Source organism: Ovis canadensis, chromosome 4 (assembly GCF_042477335.2).
Source record: "Ovis canadensis isolate MfBH-ARS-UI-01 breed Bighorn chromosome 4, ARS-UI_OviCan_v2, whole genome shotgun sequence".
Taxonomy (NCBI): domain Eukaryota; kingdom Metazoa; phylum Chordata; class Mammalia; order Artiodactyla; family Bovidae; genus Ovis; species Ovis canadensis.
This window is the reverse complement of record NC_091248.1, coordinates 52370117-52392307: the sequence shown is the minus strand read 5'-3', so window position 1 is coordinate 52392307 and position 22191 is coordinate 52370117. Positions and strand designations below refer to the sequence as shown.

General features: G+C 34.2%; 1 protein-coding gene across 1 annotated transcript in view; it reads right to left on the bottom strand.

Annotated features, from left to right (window-relative positions):
• Nucleotides 1-22191, bottom strand: part of PCLO (piccolo presynaptic cytomatrix protein) — a 371908-nt gene that overhangs the window by 181995 nt on the left and 167722 nt on the right. The window contains exon 4 of the mRNA XM_069586655.1: nucleotides 4663-5391. Within this exon, the coding sequence (XP_069442756.1) occupies nucleotides 4663-5391 (729 nt within the window). The remainder of the gene's footprint in view (nucleotides 1-4662; nucleotides 5392-22191) is intronic.

The window sequence follows — 22191 nt, the reverse complement described above, 5'->3', positions numbered from 1 at the left end:
TATAAGCACAACTGGACTATAATCTTAGCTTTGCTGCTTCTCAGCCTTGTGATCTTGAGCATAACAAATTTAGTTTTCTCCTCTTTAAAACAGATAAAATATTTAACTCATCAGTCGTTATATGGACTAAGTGATAAGGCACCTAAGACAGTGCTCAGAACATAGTGAGAGATAAATTGACTATTATGATGATTTAAAATAAAAAGCAATTTAAAAGTAATCATTATAGAGTGTCTGAACAGTAGGAGAAGTGACTGACACAAGGGAGAGGTCTGGGTGGGATTTTTCCGATAGGAAAACAGCACCAGTGCACAGAGAAGAACTGAATTTAGGTTCAGAAGGAAGATGGCACAAGCCACCTCTGGGATTCACACAAAGGCATTCTTGCCTGTTTTTCAACCTCTCATTGATGGGGGAATACTAGGTTGCTTTCAAGTTAAGAGTGGAGCCACAGTCCAAAGGGCTGGGAAAGCCAACTTAAGTATTTAGGCAGAAGTTCTCAGTCGAGGCCAGGTATGCAAAATGTAAATACTTTTAGGAAGTAAATATGTAGGATTTTTAGTGTCTTTTTAAACCCCAAATAGAAATCATATTTTATAAATGTTTAATAAATAGATTGACACCGGCATTCTTTGATTTCTTATGTCAGTTGGTCATATGTTCTCTGAAGAATCCTGGGAGAAAACTGGGAGTTATACTGTAAAAATTCATAGCAAGGCAGTTACTTCATTTGCTCACCTTTAAATTGAAGCTTATTGTTCAGTTGTAGTTTTTATTACCTAATTTCAAGCAAACCAATGTTCCTGTAATAGGTAAGTGGTAGACAAGATATTCTCACAAAAAATTCATGTGTTAAAGATAATGCTAATAACGTTAGAAACACAAAAGCATATTTATAAAGAAGCTGACACTCTTCATATTGTTATTAGTTTTTCATCAGCAACATGTCAAGGTAAAAGCTGTGAAGATCAAGTTAAATCAGATCTGACACAGAGTTAGTCAAAAATGTGCCATAACTAGGAAAACTATTTGATATCTATATTGCATATGCTATTGCTATTAACGAATCTTGCTTCAACACATCATGTGCTGGCTAATTTCAGCAAATGATCCTATAACAATATCACAGACGTCTAATATTTTTGGCAAATAAACATTCCAGTACTTAACAAATATTCAACAAGTTGAAATAAACATGTAAAATCTTCTTTTGAGCTGCTGTCTTATTGAATAGGAAAAGACAAAAAAATCGTGTAACACTTGGGGAAACTTGATTTTTCTGCCATGGAAATATGGCTGAAGTAATACATAGAAAATAATATGGTGACAAATCAAACTGCATTTGTTTGTTAGCCAGTATCACTGCAAAGAAGAAAGAAATAACTGCAGAAGGTTTGGGGAAAATTATTAGGATCAAGTAAATAGCAAAAGGTTTGGCAATAAAATCAAAGTGCGGATGTTTCTAACATGCTCAGTTTATAATATTCATCATTTCTGTTTCAATAGTACAATATTACTACTGTGAGCTACAAAGTGGTTCAATACTGAGTGATTTGTTTTAAAAGGTGTATCTATATTAATGAAAAAAAAACTGTATGTTAAATTCTGAGGAGTGGTTCTTTTGACTGGAATTATTATCTTTAATTTATTTAATTGGAGGATAATTACTTACAGCGTTGTGTTGGTTTCTGCCATGCGTCAACATGAGTCAGCCATAGCTAAACATAGGTCCTCTCCATCCTGAACTCCCCTCTCACTTTGCACTCCATCACAGCCCGCTAGGTTGTCACAGAGAACTAGGTTGAGCTCCTTGTGTCACACAGCAAATTTCCACTGGTTATCTATTTTACATATAGTAATGTATATGTTTCAATGCTACTCTGGAATTATTTTGAAAGTTCAGGATAGGGGACACATGTACACCCATGGCTGATTCATGTGAATGTATGGCAAAAACCACTACAATACTGTAAAGTAATTAGCCTCCAATTAAAATAAATTAATTTATTAAAAAAACACGATAAGATTACAGAGATAGCAGTGCATGCAAAACTCATTTATTGCATCTTTTACAAGTAAGCCAGTATTCCAGAGAACCTCAGGATTTTACAGATGTGATATATAGTATAATGAGACCTTTATATTTTGAGTAATATCTTTAATATTTTGTACTGAGATAAATAATAACTAAGAATTTATTTTATCCATAGAGGTTTGCTGATTATCTCATGAGAAATTAATTTTAAAAGTTGTAGATTGTGAAGATTTAATTTTTTTTTTGACAAAAGTAGAACCCCAAAGTGGTTGAATGTTTTGGTGCTGACAAATGGTGATTAGTAATATGCTACATATTATATATTTAGGAAGAAAGTAAACTCTGAATATCAGTATGATAACTAGAAAGTATATGGGGAAAAAAAAGAAACACAAGCTGTCTCTTCAAGAGAATCATGATGTGTACACAATCCTTTGAAGATAGATAACTGGAAAGCATCATGTGATTATGCTAGATAAAATGACATATCATTTAAAAAAGTTTTCATGTTTGCCTTTTCAAACAAACTTTAGACAGAATATTTTAATCTGTTTATAAACTTTGTAGATAAAGAATTACAGTGGGTTTTCAACCCATTTGCTAAAAAAAAAAACATTTTAGAACACCACATTTTGTGATAACAGGAATAAATAACTGGTATCAAGTTAGATTAACATTTATTTATGGGCATTCCACAACTTAAAAAAAATAGTTTTCAATTCCAAACCTAGAAAACAGGTAGCAAGATTTGGAAAGTACTGTTTTTAATACATTTCTTTCATTCCCGATATATTCTGTGGACTATCTTTTTTATTTTAGAGAGTCATCAACACTAAATGTCAAAATATCAAAATAAACAACTTAGAAGCTGAATTTCAAAGAACTCTTATTAAAACATCTTACAAGATTTTCAAACATCAAAGCACAGTCAACACTCTCTAAAATATTATTATTAATTATACTTCACTATGATCAAGTGTATCTATATTTAAATAAACATAATAAAAATGGTGATTTAGCTTAATTTTGATATTTTTGTGAATATGCATATTGAAAATATAGTGCACAGGTTTAATTTAGAAATAAGTATACACATACTGAGGTTGTTAAAGAAAAGTAGAGATGGTTAAAAGTGATGAATTTCTAAAATAAAAAGTAGCATCAACAAAATATTTGGATGCTTCTTGTTTAAATTAAAACCAAATAGAGAATCATTAGAAATATCTGAGTGACAGAGTTATACTGTTGGAACTCTGGAGAACAATTACTTGATAATTATATACTAGAGAAAGGAAAAATAGAAGCCTATTGACTAGTAATTATATTCCTCAAGTCACTGATACAAGATTATGAAGGCCATAAGTAGGATATTGTCCTTAGGAATAGGATCTAAGAGACAGAAGCGTGATGTGGAGAGCCCAGTGTGTAAGAAGAAACCTCAGACTACCCTGAAGATTAGCGACTGGGAGACTAAAGACATGATGAATGATGAAGCCATTATCAGGAACTGCTCCTACAGAGAGTTGGATATGATTTGAACACACTGAGTCCCACTTTTCAATGAGTTTCTGAAGTGAAATGATCTGCTCAGTACTTGAAAATGCAGGTCCAACACTCAAGAGAGACAGATGGTACACAACAAGATTTAGGAAATAGGAAATAAATGTTCATGTGGCTCCCCTGAGAGGAAAGAAGACAGAATTCAAAGAAAATCCTCATCACATAGAGATGGGAAAAGAGAAAGTCAGCGAGATAGTCAAAGTAGAACTCAAAAAGCGCAATCAGAAAGACAAAAAAGAGAACAAAAAGGGAAGAGTCATGAGAGCCAAGGACAGCTTCACGAAAAAAGAAATAGTAAAAAGAATCTATTTCTGCAAAGTAGTTAGCTAGGAGAAACAGTGGGTGGGGGTGGGGGGAGTTAGATCTAGCCATTAGAATGAGAATACACAGGCATCTGTTTTCTCTAGCTCTGATAAACTTACGAATTAATAACAAAGGAAGACCAGGATTTATTTTATGAGTGATGTACCATATGCCAGAGATGAATTAGTAACCATGTGTTAAAACTATGAACAAAACAACTAAACTGGGTTAGGATGGGCTATTAACCCTTAAAAGTTTCCATTAAAGAAAATAAAAAAGAAGAATATATAAAGAATAATATATATTCCAGATTATGCTTGGATTACAAATAAACCTTCAATATTAAACAAGGAATAAAACTCTGAACAAAATACATTATATTGCATACACACAATACTAAAATAACTGTAAAAAACGTTTCTTCTGAATTTTGGCTGTACTTTTTTAAAAAATCACAATTATTTAATAATTTTATGGTTGAACACATCTTGAAAGATTTTCAAGTGAGAAGAAATTTGTTGAGTCTTGCTTAACCAAGTGGCTAAGTAAATAAAAATTTCAAGACAAACATTATTTCATGTGAAAGGGGGATACTGATTTCATGTTAGTATTTTTTTTCTGAATGCTACTGACTCTTTTTGAAAATGCTACTAATTGAAAGCTTTTACTTACAAAATTACCATTAAGCATTTGGTGTACATTTAGGTAGACATTAGTAAATTGCAGGTGTAAAACTGCAAAATGAGGTAAGAAACATAACTTACTGTTTTTTCCTTTCCAGATTCCGTCTGATCAGGCTTTGCCATGCCCGGTGCCTGTGGCTGTACTTTTATTTTTTGAGTCATCCCATCATCTTCTTTAGGCAAACGCCGAGGTGTGCTGGCTGGTAAATCTTCTGTCTCCATCCGCGGTTGTTTCTTTTCTTCCACTGCTTCCGGAGGCACTCTGCCTTCAGATTTTACTTCAGCAATTTGTACTTGAGTTTTAAGTAAGTCACGTTTCTGTTCTTCCTCTAGAACCGATGCTTTTGTTGCTGGGGCTAACTTTTTGTCTTCAAGAGCCGGCTTTTTGTCTTTAAGGATTGGTTTTTTTTCTTCAAGAGGTGGCTTTTCTTCTTCAGGGAGTAGCTTTTTGTCTTCAGAAGGTGGCTTTTTGTCTTCAGGAGGTGACTTTTTTTCTTGAGGGGCTGAAGTTTTGTCTTTACTCTCCTCTCGGATTTGATCTATGGTTTCCGTAGGGGTACTTTTTTCACCTGAAGGCGTTTCTTTTACCTTTTCTGAAATGGTTTTTTCTGCTTCTGGTTTTTCTTCTTGTTCCTTCTTTTTCACTTTTACTGGGGCAGGCATTGCTGTTTCCTGAAATGGTTGTTCCATAGGGACAGGCATAGGAGAGGCTTTTGGTCCTGCCTGGGTAGGTGGCATTTTGCCCATGTCTCCCAGCTGTCCTGATATTGCTCTCTGGGTTTGGCAATTTAAACAAAGCCATTCTTGAATCTGTAAATAAAATAAAATTAAAAGATTAACTATATTATAATACATCTGTTTTGGCACATTTACCAAGATGAGCACTTGACAAATTCTGGCTGCTTTTTTATATATGGAGAAGGTATGTCATTGTTTTCTGGATCAATAGAACTGACTTTTAAAAGAACATTGCAAAAAGACTGCCTGAAATCTAAACAATAGGGAGAGTCCTTAGGGATTACCATCTAATTGGCCTCATCATAAAAAGAAAATAAAAAATGTATCAAAGATGTTTAGTTGCTAAGTCCTAACTGACTCTTTTGCAAGCTCATGGATGGTAGCCTTCTAGGCTCCATGGGATTTCCTAGGCAAGAATACTGGAGTGGAGTGCCATTTCCTTCTCCAGGGGATCTTCCCGACCCAGAGATCAAATACCCCAGGGACTGAACCCAGGTCTCTTGCATTGCAGGTGGATTCTTTACCACTGAGGCACTAGGGAAGCCCGCATCAAAGACAGACTAGGGAAATATCGTTTTTTTGGTTAAAATAAAAATCTGCATTTGTTCTAAACACAAATATTTTTAAGCCTCATACCTTCAAAATTAGTGTTCCTATCATAAATTTTTTCAAAAACTATAACAGTAGTTTTCTTTTCACAGCCAATTAATAGTAAGTTTTAAAAGACTTAGGCTATAATCTCCTATCTTTGGTTTTGGATCAAATGTAATTCTGTCTACCAAAGCAGAAGATGACAAGGCACATGTAGAAGTTTCAAAAATCACTTGTATATAATTCTCCATCTAAGATTAAAAAAATGTTATTTTAAATAATAATCATATTTTTTATGCAACTGTGTCAAGAAGCATTCACAAATTAAAACTGTTTGATATCTTTTCCCCCAGTTTTCTCAATTGCTGACTAACATAGTTCTTTATACTACTTCTGTTCCTAAGTGGAATCCATGGGCCACCTGAGCCAAATTTCCTGAAGTAGTCCTTACTCATACAAATTTTAGTAACTTTACCAACATACTTTTAGCAGAAACATGGGATAGGAGAAGGAGAATCTACCTTTTAAATAACCTGTTGGTGAATTCTTTTGCAAACTAAAGACTGAGAAGTATCCTCTCATAACACACATAAATGATCACATGGGAGAGAGATTGCTAGACTGATAATGTTGCAGAATTTCCTCCTTATTGATGTATGGTGTGCTTTTTCTTACATTATACCTATTAAAATGTAAGAAATTAAGGTTATACATGTAGCTTCTAACTGTTACCATTTAATGAATGCCTATCCTTTAAAGTACACAGGTGGAGAGTCATGCAAACAATATTGTGATTGTATGTTGTACTGTTTTCTGAGAGGTAATTTCAAATTGCTCTTCATATTGGATCATTCTTTCCAGTAGCATAACTTCAATTATTTAGAGACAAAAATCACTTATTGTCCTAGAATATTATTAGACAACTAAGATTCATTTCTTCAGTTTTTAATTTCTTTGAAGAAACAAAAATGTTGCTTAATAACAATGACTGTTTTGCAACTTGTAAGTTGCTATAATTCTTACTAGATTATCTAAAACAGTAAGGACCTGAGTCAATTATTTAATTTCAGATAAAATGCTGTCTATAAAACATTCGTATGTATTATGGGTCACTTGACTTTGTGTGTTATGATCATCCAGTACCAATTTCTTTCTTAATTTCAACTCTAAGCAGCAATAAAGTGACTTGTGGCTTCTCTATATAGTAACTTTATACAAAGTCTTAAGAAAGAAACTGATTTGATCCTTATGTCTAATTCTAAAAGTTCCAGCTGTTGTCTTGAAGAGTCCCTAGAGAAGGTACTTCCATAATATCAACAGAAAATCAATCTTAATCAGTGTTGTGGTTTCAAAAACTGCTCCTTGGTGGGGTCATATCTTATAATATTTTCATTCAGAAACTGACACTTTAAAAAACAAAAATAGACACAAATATCTGTACCATTGTGTACCATGACAAAACATTGTCATATGGATTCTAAATGCCAAATGCAGGTGGGTGCTATGCATTCCTGTCAGGGCAGGTCCAAATGTAAATAAGTTAGGAAGTTTTTAACATTCCAGAAATAAATATTTGGAAATTCTTATCAATTACAAAAGCATGAATACTTTATCTGAGTTTTAGGGACAAATTATTCTTACTAAGTTGTCATCTCTGGCTAGTTATATTAACAGCATGTGATACCAAAATGGTACACAGCTCTCATTAAAAGGAAAATATGTTGAGAAAATAGAGTGATTATTTCAAGGTAGTATACTCATTTTTCACACATTTGAAAATTTAGGTAAGAGGATAAAGGGTTACATTAATTTAATCTACTATGTCACATAAACACTTCATTTTCCTGATTTAAAATGTTTGCTAAACCTAGAAGCAGTGATAACCCACCCCTACTAAAATCACAGGCAAAGAGAAGGCAATAGCACTAGTCTAAGAGAAAAATGACCTATGTTGAGAGCCTCATTGGCTGTTACAAATCTCTTTTGCTCAAATTCCCATCCCGATTCAGTTAAACCTAGTATCTTTTTTGTTTTTTGGCCTGTTCATGCAGCTTGTGAGGGCTTGTTCCCTGACCAAGGCTTGAACTTGGGCCTTCTGCAGTAAAAGCACAGAATACTAGCCACTGGACTGTAAGGGAATTCCCTAAACCCAGTATCTTTAATTGTTACTGTCTGTAATTAATTTTAACATGATGTTGCCACATTTGGTCTCTTGGTTACATGACTGATTTGCATTTTGAAGAATATCATAAGGCCAAGCTCATTTTTTAACGTACACTTTGTCACCAAAATTAATTCAGAAACTGATGCTAGTATTATGTCAAATAATTATGACAAGAGCATTCACTTACATATCTATTCTGTAGATATTCAGTCGATTTTTATCTATGGAGTACATATATCCTGGGGAAATTATATGTGCAAGGCTTATTCAATCATGAACTCACACTCAAGTAGAAGAAAGAAGCTATGGGTTAAATGTAAGTATAATATGCAGGGGAAAAAACTAAGGAAGATGGAAAAGATACTATGGTTTAGATGGAAAAGATACTATGGTTTAAAAGGATTATCTGATGAATTCATTAACAACATAAGGAATTTGATAAATTATAAATCACACAGAGTAATTTTTCACCAGTTAGAAATATTGAACGGGTGGTCTCACATGTGTGTCTCTTCTTTCTGCAGCCCTAGAACTCAGATTGTTGTTTAGTTGCTAAGTTATGTCACTCTTTGCGACCCCATGGACTATAGTCCACCAGGCTTCTCTATCCATGGGATTTCCCAGGCATGAATACTGGTGTGAGTTGCGATTTCCTTTTCCAGGGGATCTTCCCAACCTGGGGATTGAACCCATCTCTCCTGCAGTGGCCGGTAGATTCTTTACCTCTGAGCCACCAGGGAAGCCCTTAGAACCCAAATTAGAATACCAACAAATTCAGCAAGCAGAGGAAGTTATAAATTCAATAAAGGATTGAAAAGAAAAACCACTATTAGTTGCATCAAAAATTATATATTTCTTTAAACATGTAAATTTAAATTCTGTTTATTAAAAGAAAAGATAGGAAAAGGCAGAGATTAGGGTAAAATCTGAACTAGAAATGAGAAAAGCAAAAGCCATCAGATTCTGACAAAGAAGAAAATGAGTAAAACTTATTTTCACAAGAAAATTCATTTAGGACAATACAGGTCATCATTATTCAATCATCATTAAATAAAAACACAATTACCAGAAGAATTTTCTTTACCAAAAAAAAAAAATTGGAAAAATACTCTACAACCAGATAAGAAAATGTAAAAATCTGTTTTTCACAATTATTTCTTTTTTGCTTTTTAATCACAAATAATCCCAAAGACTTTTTTTAAATCACTGTATTCAGGAACCTAATTAAGAAGTATTAATTTTCTGAGTTCAAAAATACATACCTACAATCTTTAGTTTCTCAATAGCCACACATTATTAGACACAACATTATTTAATACTCATAATGTTTCTAGTTCAGTAGCAATCTGAAGGATTAAGCGAGATTTCTAAAATTATATTAAAATTCATAATATCTCACACTCACATATGACTTTTAATAGCTGGAAAGATTTTGCCAGACATAGAATTAACTCTTTCTATAATAGTTACAGTTGTGACACACGTGCCTAATCATATTTTGCCTAAAGGTTAAATATCAAATGTTATGGTTTTATCTCTGAGCTATTTCCTTAGAAAGACAGTGAGACAATCAGAAAATGTATATGATAAATAATATGATGCATTGTATATTATATATGTGTATAAACTGAAGGCATTTCTATTCTATTACTGAGTCTATTACATAGAAAAATAGAACAAATAGATCCTATGGAGGCTTTTAAAAACATACTAGTCATTATTATGGATGCTCTCAGACCATTTCCATTTGGATTCTGTGTTTTAAAAATATGTTTTATTTTTAGTATACTTTATGTATCTTCTAATGGCATAAATATAATGCAAGTTTATATTTCATCTATATTATAATTAAGTGTATTAAATTCAGAAGGATGTATTTATATGTCATTTATATATATTTATACTATGAAACCAATCACATTTTTTAGTGCCTTATTGTTAATATCCAGGATATCAAAATTCACATCCAAATAGGAACAATTCTGATAAAGTATATGAAAAATAACCCCATTTTTATTACAATGTATTAAAATATATCCATTTGCCAACTAGTACACGTTAATAAAATACATTTATTTTAACATAAAATCATCAGGGCTTCAAAACAACACTCTAAAAAACCATTTAATCTTAAGAGGAGAGTAGGAAATGAATGCAGTTTTACCCAAAAAAGGAATTCTGCTGTGCTACTCAGCATTTTTCTATCAATAAGCAATTTGCTTTATATAACATTTCAGCTGTAACTATAGCAACAATACCATTAAGGAAAATCTCAGAACTTCAGGCTTGCCTATTTATTTTCCCAAGTATTTTTTCTGAAGCATGATAATAAGACCTGCAGCAGGTTGAACATCTGATTTTAGACTTTAAATGGTAGAGAAGTGATGGTCCCAAAATCTACATAAGCAATCATATTTGTGTCAGAGAAATATTATCTTAAGATGAATTTTTCATTAAAGAATCAACTAGATTGATTCAGAAACTCATAAACTTTTTGTCAATAGAAGTGTTTAAGTAGATCCTGAGTGACCCCACTTAAAATTCTGTAAAGGAAAACCAAGTAATCAAGGGGATTGCTACTATAATGCCATTGAGTTTCCTGGCTGCCATGAAGCTTCTGAGTCCACAACAAAAAATTTACATATATTTTTGCTGGTCTGTTTATCTGTTTGTCATCCAGAACATTATTTTTTTTAAAGCTGAGAAGTAATTACACTGATAATTTGTTTAGAAGTCACTATTTTACTTACTGACAAATCCACAAATTGGCGAACAACATCACCTGCAACTTGGCACTTTTTTCTATGTCCCCTACAGTCTAGGCATTAGGGTGTTTTATTTATCCAAGGCCCACACACTCTTCAACTTGACATTCTAAAAGATCAGATTTTTTTGCGTATTAAATCTCTAATTTAGTTACTTTTAAAAGGGAAAATGATTGATGGATGATGCATGGTGGATTCACTTTTTTTCCTTCAGCTTATACAATAAACTGTTCAGACTACAAAGTCAGGATATTAAAAACTTGTAATGATTATAAGACCACATTTGCAAGTGTGTGCAAAATGTGTTTGTGATATTTCTATTACTTTGTCCCTCAAAAAAATGAATGGGATTACTTTTGTTCCCTTTATAATCACTGAAATAAGAGTAACTCATAGCCAATATATATAACTGACTGGCTGAGGCTCTTCCTCATTTACTTCATATGTACATATAAGAACTTTCTCAGAATGTATTGGAATATTAATATTGACATGAAAACTAAGAAAAAAAACAAGTAGGTGATTTAAATATCAATTTTCAATGGAATTACTGATATGTAGGGTAGAAAATCAATAATGAAACCTAGTAGAAAATCTGTACTATTAGAAACCTATATAGGTGTTATCATTCTTAGGTCTAAATTGATCAGTGGTCATGCCCTTATCCATCTCTTCCTTTATGTTTACATCTGTAAGACCTGCCTCCGAATCCCTTATCTAAATGCATGAAGTCTATTTTACTCTTTTGCTGTAATTTTCTATACAATGTACATTTTCATATAATGTAAAACTATATTAACAAACATTTCCATAAATAGCAAGATCCCGACTAAAATCATGTATACTATACTAGGGTTTAAAATTATAAAATAAAATTATTGGGATTATAATTGCACACTTTGATTGACATTTTTCTGTGTCTATTTTTCTTTGAATAAAGCAGGATCATTTTTCTAGTCATCTTTTCACTACAATTAATAAGTAGTTTCCTAAACTAAGAAAGTAATCTCTGAGTGTTCCATGTTTTAAATACCATTACATAAATAATATATAAATACACATGCACTAATTAAAATCTTCTGAATAATTACAGTAACAATTTTGACAGAACTTGAGGGAAATCAGGGGCTTAGTTTCCTTTCAGAAATATATGAAAATAAATATGTATTTTCTACTAAATATAAAAGAACTAAACAGGGTTAATTTCCTTACAACATCTTCCTTCCTTTCTTCTTTTTCTTTTCTATCCTTTTCTACCTCCCTCTCTTTTTTTTTTCTACCTCTCTTTTTTTTCTGACTGGAGAGAGAGAGAGAGAGAGAGAGAGAGAGAGAGAGAGAGAGAGAGAGAATGACCTCACTAAAACTGTTTTTGACTAAGTAAGTTACCTGATTTGGGTTCAATCAGAAACATTAGTACACCTGATCACCTTCCAGTGTGATCAAGTATCTGGTTAAAAGTGTATAAAAGACAACTCTAAGGACACAGCTGATTTCTCACTGGTAACCAATAATAAACTGAAGTCAAGAGTAATCATACATATTTATGTTGACTTTAGTTAATTCAGCTCTAGAAAAAAATGGAAGTCTCAAAGGTAAGACTTACCTGCAGATTCATGGCATTTCTATGTGTGATTAATCGTTCTAGTGTACTATACTTTAGGTTGACATTTCTATGCTTAACATAGAAAATAAGCAATAGTTTAAATATTTATCATTTATATGGATACCAAATTTAGGTTTTTAATCAGTTCTTATCCCTCTGCTTTGATAGAGTTTATTATTTATTACAAGAGGTGTTTACTTTGCATGTGTGAATAATTACATCAAAGAAAAAAAATCCTTTTTAGTCTAACTTAGTCACTAGTCAGCCCTTCAGGAAATGTGCGACTGAATTTCAAAATAAGATTTATTTTGAAGATTTTTAATACACCTCAATACAGTCGTTTTATGTATGTTAAAATTACAAAGTTACACACATTTGGAAGACAGGTTATTTAAAGCATACGCTAGCTGAATAAAGTGGGGAGCCTGGTGGGCTGCGGTCTATGGGGTCACGGGGAGCCATCATGACGGTGACTTAGCACAGCTGAATAAAACTTTATCAAACATTTTACAGGATAAATAAAAAAATCAATCCCAATTTTAAACATAAGCATCCTTGTGAATATAATATTCAGACAGAATAATCTCACAGGCTAGGGAGCCTGATATGCACAGGACTAGGACTTGTACCACTCGATAACAGAGAATGAATACAGGTGATGGGTGTTAAACCCTCGTATCAATACAATGCAGTAGAACATGGTGCAGTACCGGAAGTTCTTTGTGCAGGGAAGAATCAAAGTGTTGACTCTGCAAGATGTAAACTTTTCTAAGCTGAACTGTGTTTCCCAGGATTCTCTTCCCTTAAGTACATTATAATATAAAGTCAAATATAACTCCTCATTCAGTTAAGTGATGTAATTAAGGTAAGATGATAAAATGAGGATTAGGAAGGTAGCAACCTAAATGGAGTAGAATTTACAGTGGCCTATGACAGGCCAGATAGATATGGAAAACAGGAAAATGGACCAAATCTTTAAGGCAGTAGAAACACAATTCACACCTGGATGATAATTATCTGTTACAGTGTAGGCTGAAATTAGTAGGCATAAATAAAAACATCAAAATCAAGCAAACTTTTAAGAAGGACTTGGTTTCTCAATATGGCAGTGACCAGAAGCATCTGTTTTAAAGCAAGTCATTTAAGTTGTTCTTTGTCCCATAGCCACTCACAGACTTTAAGATTGAAGTCTAATATGTTGAATCTGAAATCATTTATATTAAAGAAATAAACACACATAAACACACATAAATATACACATATACATCTCTTTCTTTTTTACAGGAATGCCTGCCTGCCCATGGGAAATTTTTGAATGGTTTGAAACAATCATTGATTATTAAATATTCTTATTTTATTAAATATTTCATTTTTTATTGAAGGATAATTATAGACTTATTTTTTCTGTCAAACCTCAACATGAATCAGCCATAGGTATACATATATACCCTCCCTTTTGAACCTCCCTCCCCATCCCATCCCTCTAGGTTGATACAGAGCCCACGTGTGAGTTTCCTGAGCCATAGAGCAAATTCCCGTTGGCTATCTATTTTACATATGGTAATGTAAGTTTCCATGTTACTCTTTCCATACATCTCACCCTCTCCTCCCCTCTCCCCATGTCCATAAGTCTATTCCCTATGTCTATTTCTCCATTGCTGACCTGTAAATAAGTTCTTCAGTACCTTTCTTCTCGATTTGGTATATACGTGTTAGAATATAGTATTTATCTTTCTCTTTGTGACTCACTTCACTCTGTATAATAGGTTCTTGGTTCATCCACCTCATCAGAACTGAGTCAAATGCATTCCTTTTTATGGCTGAGTAATATTCCATTGTGTATATGTACCACAACTTCTTCATCCATTCATCAGCTGATGGACATCTAGGTTGTTTCCATGTTCTAGCTATTGTAAATAGTGTTGCAATGAACAATGGGATATGTGTGTCCCTTTCAATTTTGGTTTCCTCAGGGTATATGCCTAGGAGTGGAATTACTAGGTCATATGGTGGAGCCTTGGTGGCTCAGAGGGTAAAACACCTGCCTAAAACACAGGAGATCCAGGTTCGATTCCTGGGTCAGGAAGATCCCCTGGAGAAGGAAGTGGCAGCCCACTCCAGTACTCTTGCCTGGAAAATCCCATGGATGGAGGAGCCTGGTAGGCTACAGTCCATGGGGTCGCAAAGAGTCGGACACAGCTGAGTAACTTCATTCATTCATTCATGGAGGTTTTATTCCTAGTTTTTTAAGGAATCTCCATACCATCTTCCATAGTGGCTGTATCAATTTACATTCTCACCAACAGTGCAAAAGCATTCCCCTTTCTCCACACCCTCTCCAGCATTTATTGTTTGTAGACTTTTTGATGATGGCCATTCTGATCGGTGTGAGGTGTAGCTCATTGTAGTTCTGATTTGCATTTCTCTAATAATGAGCGATGTTGAGTATCTTTTCATGTGTTTGTTGGCCATCTGTATGTCTTCTTTGGAGAAAGGTCTGTTTAGGTCTTTTTCCCAATTTTTCCTTGGGTTGTTTGTTTCTCTGGCAGTGAATTGTATGAGCTGCTTGTATATCTTGGAAATTAATCCTTTGTCAATTGTTTCATTTGCAATTATTTTCTCCTACTCTGAGAGTTGTCTTTTTACTTTGCTTACAGTTTCCTTTGTTGTGCAAAAGCTTTTAAGCTTAATCAGGTCCAACTTGTTTACTTTTGTTTTTATTTCCATTACTCTAGGAAGTGGGTCATAGAGGATCTTGCTTGGATTTATGTCATCAAGTGTTCTGTCTGTGTTTTCCTCTAACAGTTTTATAGCTTCTGGTCTTACATTTAGGTGTTTAATCCATTTTGAGTTTATCATTGTGTATGGTGTTAAGAAGTATTCTCATTTCATTCTTTCACATGTAGCTGTCCAATTTTTCAGCACCCTTTATTGAAGAGGCTGTCTTTGCCCCATTGCATATTCTTGTCTCCTTTGTCAAAAATAAGGTACCCATAGGTGCATGGGTTTATTTCTGGGCTTTGGATCTTGTTCCATTGATCTATATTTCTGTTTTTGTGCCAGTACCATACTGTCTTGATGACTGTAGCTTTGTAATATAATCTGAAGTCAGGAAGGTTGATTCCTCAGGTCCATTCTTCTTTCTCAAGAACGCCTTGGCTATTTGGGGTCTTTTGTGTTTCCATATGAATTGTGAAGTTTTTGTTCCAGTTCTGTGAAATACGCCATTGGTAATTTGATAGGGGCTGCATTGAATCTGTAGATTGCATTTGGTAGTATAGTCATTTTCACAATATTGATTCTCCTATCAGGAACATGGAATAACCTTCCATCTGTTTATGTCATCTTTGATTTCTTTCATTAGTGTCTTATAATTTTCTTTGTACAGTTCTTTCATCTCCTTAGGTAAGTTTATTCCTGGATATTTAATTCTTTCTGTTGCAATGGTGAATGGGATTAATTCCTTAATTGCTCTTTCTGATTTTCATTGTTAGTATATAGAAATGCAAGTGATTTCAGTGTATTCATTTTGTATCCTGCAACTTTGCTAAATTCACTGATTAGCTCTAATGATTTTCTGATACTATCTTTAGTGCTTTCTATGTACCCTATCATGTCATCTGCAAATAGTGAGAGCATTACTTCTTCTCTGATCTGGATTCCTTTTATTTCTTTTCCTTCTCTGATTGCTGAATCACAGTGGTGAAAGTGGTCACCTTTGTCTTGTTCCTGCTCTTAGCGCGAATGCTTTCAGTTTTTCACCATTGAGAATAATGTTTGCTGTAGGTTTATCATATATGGCCTTTATTATGTTGAGGAAGGTTCCTCTATACTCATTTTTTTAAGAGTTTTAGTCATAAATGGGTGCTGAATTTTGTCAAATGCTTTTTATGCATCTATTGAGATTATCATATGATTTTTATCTTTCAACTTTTTAACATGGTGTATCACATTAATTGATTTGCATATATTGAAGAATACTTGCATCCCTGGAATAAACCCAACCTGATCATGGTATATGAGCTTTTTGATGTGTTGCTGAATTCTGTTTGCTAAAATTTTGTTGAGGATTTTTGCATCTATGTTCATCAGTGATACTGGCCTGTAGTTTTCTTTGTTTGTGTTGTCTTTGTCTGGTTTTGGTATCAGGGTGATGGTGGCCTCATGGAATGAATTTGGAAGTGCTCCTTCCTCTGAAATTTTTTGAAAGAGTTTTAGAAGGATAGGCATTAGCTCTTTTCTAAGTGTTTGATAGAATTCTCCTGTGAAGCCATCTGGTCCTGGGCTTTTGCTTTTTGGGAGATTTTGATCACAGCTTTAATTTCAGTGCTTGTAAGTGGGTTGTTCACAATTTCTATTTCTTCACTGTTCAATCTTGGTAGATTGAACTTTTCTAAGAATCTGTCCATTTCTGCCAGATTTTCCATTTTATTGCCATATAGTTGTTCATCATAGTCTCTTATAATCCTTTGTATTTCTGCATTGTCTGTTGTAACCTCTCCTTTTTCACTGCTAATTATGTTGATTTGATTCTTCTCTCTCTTTTTTTTTTCATGAAGAGTCTGGCTAAAGGTTTGTCAATTTTGTTTGTCGTCTCAAAAAACCAGCTTTTAGTTTTAGCAATCTTTACTATTGTTTTTTTCATTTCTTTTTCATTTATTTCTGCTTGGATCTTTATGATTTCTTTCCTTCTACTAATTTTGGGGTTTTTTTTTTTGGTTCTTCTTTTTGCAGTTGTTTTAGCTGTAAAGTTAGGTTATCTATTTGATGTTTTTCTTATTTCTTGAGGTAGGATTGTATTGCTATAAATGTCCCTCTTAGAACTGCTTTTTCTGCATAGGTTATGAGTTGTCATGTTTTCATTGTCATTTGTTTCTAGAAATTTTTTGATTTCCTTTTTTATTTCTTCAGTAACCTGTTGGTTATTTAGAAATGTGTTGTTTAATCTCCATGTGTGTGTTTCTTACAGTTTTTTTCTTGTAATTGATATCTAATCTCATAGTGTGGTGGTTGGAGAAGATGTTTGATACGATTTCAATTTTCTTAAATTTACTGAGGTTTGATTTGTGACCCAAGATGTGGTCTAACCTGGAGAATGTTCCATGTGCTCTTGAGAAGAAGGTGTATTCTTCTGCATTTGGATGGAATGTCCTGAAGATATTAATGAGATCCATCTCATCTAATGTATTATTTAAGGCTTGTGTTTCCTTATTAGTTTTCTACTTTCATGATCTGTCCATTGGTGTGAGTTGGGTGTTAAAGTCTCCTCCTATTATTGTGTTACTGTCAATTTCTCCTTTTATGTCTGTTAGTGTTTGTCTTATGTATTGAGGTGCTCCAATGTTGGATGCATAGACATTTATAATTGTTATGTCTTCCTCTTGGATTGATCTCTTGATCATTATGTAATGTCCTTCCTTCCTTTATTTTAAGGACTGTTTTGTCTGATATGGAGAAGGAAATGGCAATCCACTCCAGCACTCTTGCCTGGAAAACCCCATGGACAGAGAAGCCTGATAGGCTACAGTCCATGGGGTCGCAAAGAGTCAGACACAACTGATTAACTTCACTTTCACTTTGTCTGATATGAGGATTGCTACTCCAGTGTTCTTTTGCTTCCCATTTGCATGTAATATATTTTTCCATCCTCTCATTTTCAGTATATATGTGTCTTTAGGCCTGAAGTGGGTTTCTTGTAGACAGCATATATATGGGTCTTGTTTTTGTATGCATTCTCCCACTCTGTGTCTTTGGGTTGGAGCATTTAGTCCATTTACATTTAAAGTAATTATTGATATATATGTTCCTATTGTCATTTTCTTAGTTGTTTGGGGTTGATTTTGTAGATATTTTTCCTTTTCTTGTATTTCTTGACTATATAATTCCCTTTAACATTTGTTGTAAAGCTAGTTTGGTGGTACTGAATTCTCTTAACTTTTGCTTGTCTGAAAAGCTTTTGATTTCTCCATCAGTTTTAAAAGAGATCCTTGCCAAGTACAGAAATCTTGGTTGTAGATATTTCCTTTTCAGTACTTTAAATATATTCTGCCATTCCTTTCTGGCCCGCAGTTTCTGCTGAAAGATCAGCTGTAAGTGTATGGGGTTTCTGTTGTATGTTACTTGTTGCTCCTCCCTTGCTGCATTAAATATTCTTTCTTTGTGCTCAGTCTTTGCTAGTTTGATTAGCATGTGTCTTAGCATGTTTCTCCTTGAGTTTAACTTGTATGGGACTCTTTGTTCCTTTTGGACTTGATTGACTATTTCCTTTTCATGTTGGGGAAATTTTCAATTATAATCTTTTCAAAAATTTCCTCATACCCTTTCTTTTCTTCTGGGACCCCTATAATTCAAATGTTGGTGTGTTTGATCTTGTCCAGAGGTCTCTGAGACTATCCTCAGTTCTTTTCATTCTTTTTACTTTATTCTACTTTTCAGAAGTTATTTCCCCCCATTTTGTCTTCCAGCTCACTGATTCATTTTCTGCTTCAGACATTCGCTATTGATTCCTTCTAGAGTATTTTTAATTTCAGAAATTGTGTTTTTTATGTTTATTCTTTAATTCTTCTAGGTCTTTGTTAGTTCATTATTGCATTTTCTCCATTTTGTTTTCAAGGTTTTTGATCATCTTTACTATCAATATTGTGAATTCTTTTTCAGGTAGTTTGCTTATTTCCTCTTCATTTACTTGGACTTCTGTGTTTTCAGTGTGTCCCTTCATTTGTTTTAGTATTTCTCTGCCTTTCATTATTTTTTTAACTTATTGTGTTTGAGATCTCATTTTCCCAGGCTTCAAGGTTGACTTCTTTCTTCCTTTTGGTTTTTTGCCCTCTTAAGGTTGGTCCAGTGGTTTGTGTAGGGTGAGATTTGTGCTGAGTTTAGGTTTGTTTGTTTGGTTGTTTTTTTTTTTTTTTTGGTGCACGTGTTTGTTTGTTTTTCCTCTGATTGGCAAGGCTGAGTGTGGTGGTAATCCTGTCTGCTGATGATTTGGTATGTATTTTTGTTTGTTTATTGTTTAGATGAGGTGTCCTGCACAAGGTGCTACTGGTGGTTGGGTGATGCTGGGTCTTGTATTTAAGTGATTTCCTTTGTGTGAGTTCTCACTATTTAATATTCCCTAGGGTTAGCTCTCTGGTAGTCTAGGGTTTTGGAGTCAGTGCTCCCATTCCAAAGGCTCAGGGCTTGATCTGTGGTCAGGAATGAAAATCCCACAAGTGGTTTGCTATGGCATTAAGTGAGATTAAAACAAATATCTAAAATAAGAAACCAAAGATGAACCCCAGACAAGTGGCAGTTACAAAATCAGGCAAATAATAATTACAAAAATGGAATATGCACATATATATATATACCCATGAGCAAAGTCAAAATAGTCCAACAAAAATAAAGTACAGTACATTGACCTGGCAAGCAAAGGAAATAAAAAATTATATTTACCAGTTAAGAACAAAACTAACTAAAGCATAAACTGGAAAACAAAACAACAGCAAGATGCCAAGTGGGGAATAAAGCAATTAAAACTAATAAATATGTTGAAAGGAAAGAAAAGAAAGAAAGAATAGATAAGCAAAGTTAAAATAGAGATAAAGATGATTTATATACATTAAAGATTAACTGCAAGGGGAAAAGAACAGTAGGAAATGCAAACAAAGGAATAAATGTAGAAAATATATAATAGTTTTTAACAATTAAAATTATAAAAAAAGAAGAATAAAAAAGGAAGAAGAAAACAACAACAAAAAAAGGAAAATGCCACAAAACTGCAAAAGCCCCACGTAGAGGCAGAGGTTTATAAGAATAAAAAGTGTGACTGAATATACACATATACATATACACCCATAAGCAAAATCAAAATAGTCCAGCAAAAATAAAGTACAACAGATTGACCCTGTGAACAAAGGAAACCGAGAATTATATTTACCAGAACAAAATTAACCGAAGCACAAATAGGAAAAGAAAATTAAAGCAAGGTGCCAAATGGGGAATAAAGCAATGAAAACAAAACTAAGAAGTGTGTTAAGAAGAAAGGAAAGAAAGAAAAGAAAGAAAGAATAGATATGCAAAGTTTATAGCGACAGATTAAGATTTATACAGATAAACAAGATTTATACACATTAAAGATGAACTGCAAGGGGAAAAGAAAAGTAGGAAGAGCAAACAAAGGAATATGTAGAGAAGAAATAGTAAATTTAAAAAATTAAAAATTTAAATTTAAAAAAGAAAAACTCCACAGAACTGCAAAAGCCCAATACAGAGGCAGAGGCAGAGGCTTATAACAACTATAAAAAATGTGACTGGAAAAAAAAAAAAAGCTTAAAAGCTAAATTAGATTTCATAGTGCCAATAAAATTGACAACTACAACAGACTGGGGCGGTGGGAGTGGGGGCGGGGGGTGGAGGGAAAAAAAAGAGAGAAATCCAAAAGAATCTACAGAACAAATCAAAACACAATAACAAATGTTTTTCTTGGGTTACTGCTGTCAGAGTCCTTTCCCTCGCTGGGAGTCACAGTCCACCTCACCTCCCTAGGATGCCCTCCAATACTGTGCTGATCTCTGGACCTGCCTTGGGAGCAGCTCAGATTATAATCTGGTCCTGCTCGTATCTGTTCTTGCCTCCAATGTCCATAACGATCAGAGTTAGTATATTTTCTTTTGTGGGAGCTCTCAAATGACCTTTTATATGTTCCATAGACACAGTGTCTGCCTAGTCGATCATGTGGATTTAATCTGTAGCTTTTACAGCCAGTGGGAAGGTTTTCAGTCTTCCTCCTTAGACACACTGCCCCTGGGTTTCAATTGTGAATTTATTTCCACCTCTACATGTGGGTCTTCCATTGGGGTTTGCTCCTGAGGCTGTCCCAGAGGACTTGGGTTTGCCCTGCGAGGGTCAGGTGCGGAGGTGGTACAGTTTTTGGGTTGCAGGGCTTCTGGCAGCATCAGGTATTCAGGGGAGTTGGTGGCTAGAGCAGCAGGAAATATAGTGCTCTAGAAGGGTATTCAGTTCAGTTCAGTTCAGTCGCTCAGTTGTGTCCGATTCTTTGCAACTCCATGGACTGCAGTACGCCAGGATTCCTTGTCCATCACCAAGTCCCGAAGTTTACTCAAACTCATGCCCATTGAGTTGGTGATGCCATCCAACCATCTCATCCTCTGTCATCCCCTTTTCCTTCTGCCTTCAATCTTTTCCAGCATCAGGGTCTTTTCAAATGAGTCAGTTCTTTGCATCAGGTGGTCAAAGTATTGGAGTTTCGGCTTCAGCCTCAGTCCTTCCAATGAATATGCAGGACTAATTTCCTTTAGGATGGACTGGTTGGATCTCCTTGCTATCCAAGGAACTCGCAAAAGTCTTCTCCAACACCACAGTTCAAAAGCATCAATTCTTTGGTGCTCAGCCTTCTTTATAGTCCAACTCTCACATCCATACATGACTACTGGAAAAACCATAGCTTTGACCAGACAGACTTTCATTGGCAAAGTAATGTCTCTGCTTTTTAATATGATGTCTAGGTTGGTCATAACTGTTCTTCTGAGGAGTAAGCGTCTTTTAATTTCATGGCGACAGTCACCATCTGCAGTGATTTTGGAGCCCCCCAAAATAAAATCTATCACTGTTTCCATTGTTTCCCCATCTATTTGCCATGAAGTGATGGGACCAGATACCATGATGTTAGTTTGCTGAATGTTGAGTTTTAAGCCAACTTTTCCACTCTCCTCTTTCACTTTCATCAAGAGGCTCTTTAGTTCTTTTTT